The 405-nt window shown below is 57.5% G+C and overlaps 1 protein-coding gene across 1 annotated transcript; it reads left to right on the forward strand.

Annotated features, from left to right (window-relative positions):
• Window positions 1-7: 7 nt before the first annotated feature.
• Window positions 8-400, forward strand: LOC107734748 (adhesion G protein-coupled receptor A3-like; the record flags this gene model as incomplete). The annotated part of the gene is made up of 1 exon (XM_016546687.1): window positions 8-400. A coding segment is annotated over one exon (393 nt), but the record flags the coding sequence as incomplete, so codon positions are not given.
• Between the last annotated feature and the right edge of the window lie 5 nt (window positions 401-405).

Consider the following 405-nt stretch of genomic DNA (forward strand, 5'->3'; position numbering starts at 1 on the left):
GGCCCCTTCTACGGCCAATGGGACGGCGTTATTGGACACCAGCTTGACTGAACATTCAGTCGACAATGAGATTAAGATGCACGTCGCACCTGTTGAGGTCCAATACCGCCCCAATTCGGTCAACAATAACAATCTTCCGGGAACGGGCAATGCGAACATCAACGGCCAGTCAGGGCGACACCACAAGAACCGTTCAAGAACGCATCGGGCCAGTAGGCTCACGGTTTTGCGTGAGTATTCATACGACGTTCCCACCAGCGTGGAGGGCAGCGTGCAAAGCGTCCAGCACAAGCGCCACCATCATCACGAGAGCCTGCAGGCCCGTAACAGTCGACGGGCGGCGTATTTGGCTTACCGGGAGCGCCAGCAGAGCCAACTTCAGCAGGACAGCAGCGACGCCAGCAC

Source organism: Sinocyclocheilus rhinocerous, unplaced genomic scaffold (assembly GCF_001515625.1).
Source record: "Sinocyclocheilus rhinocerous isolate Xijiao unplaced genomic scaffold, SAMN03320098_v1.1 C35204746, whole genome shotgun sequence".
NCBI classification, from domain to species: Eukaryota; Metazoa; Chordata; class Actinopteri; order Cypriniformes; family Cyprinidae; genus Sinocyclocheilus; species Sinocyclocheilus rhinocerous.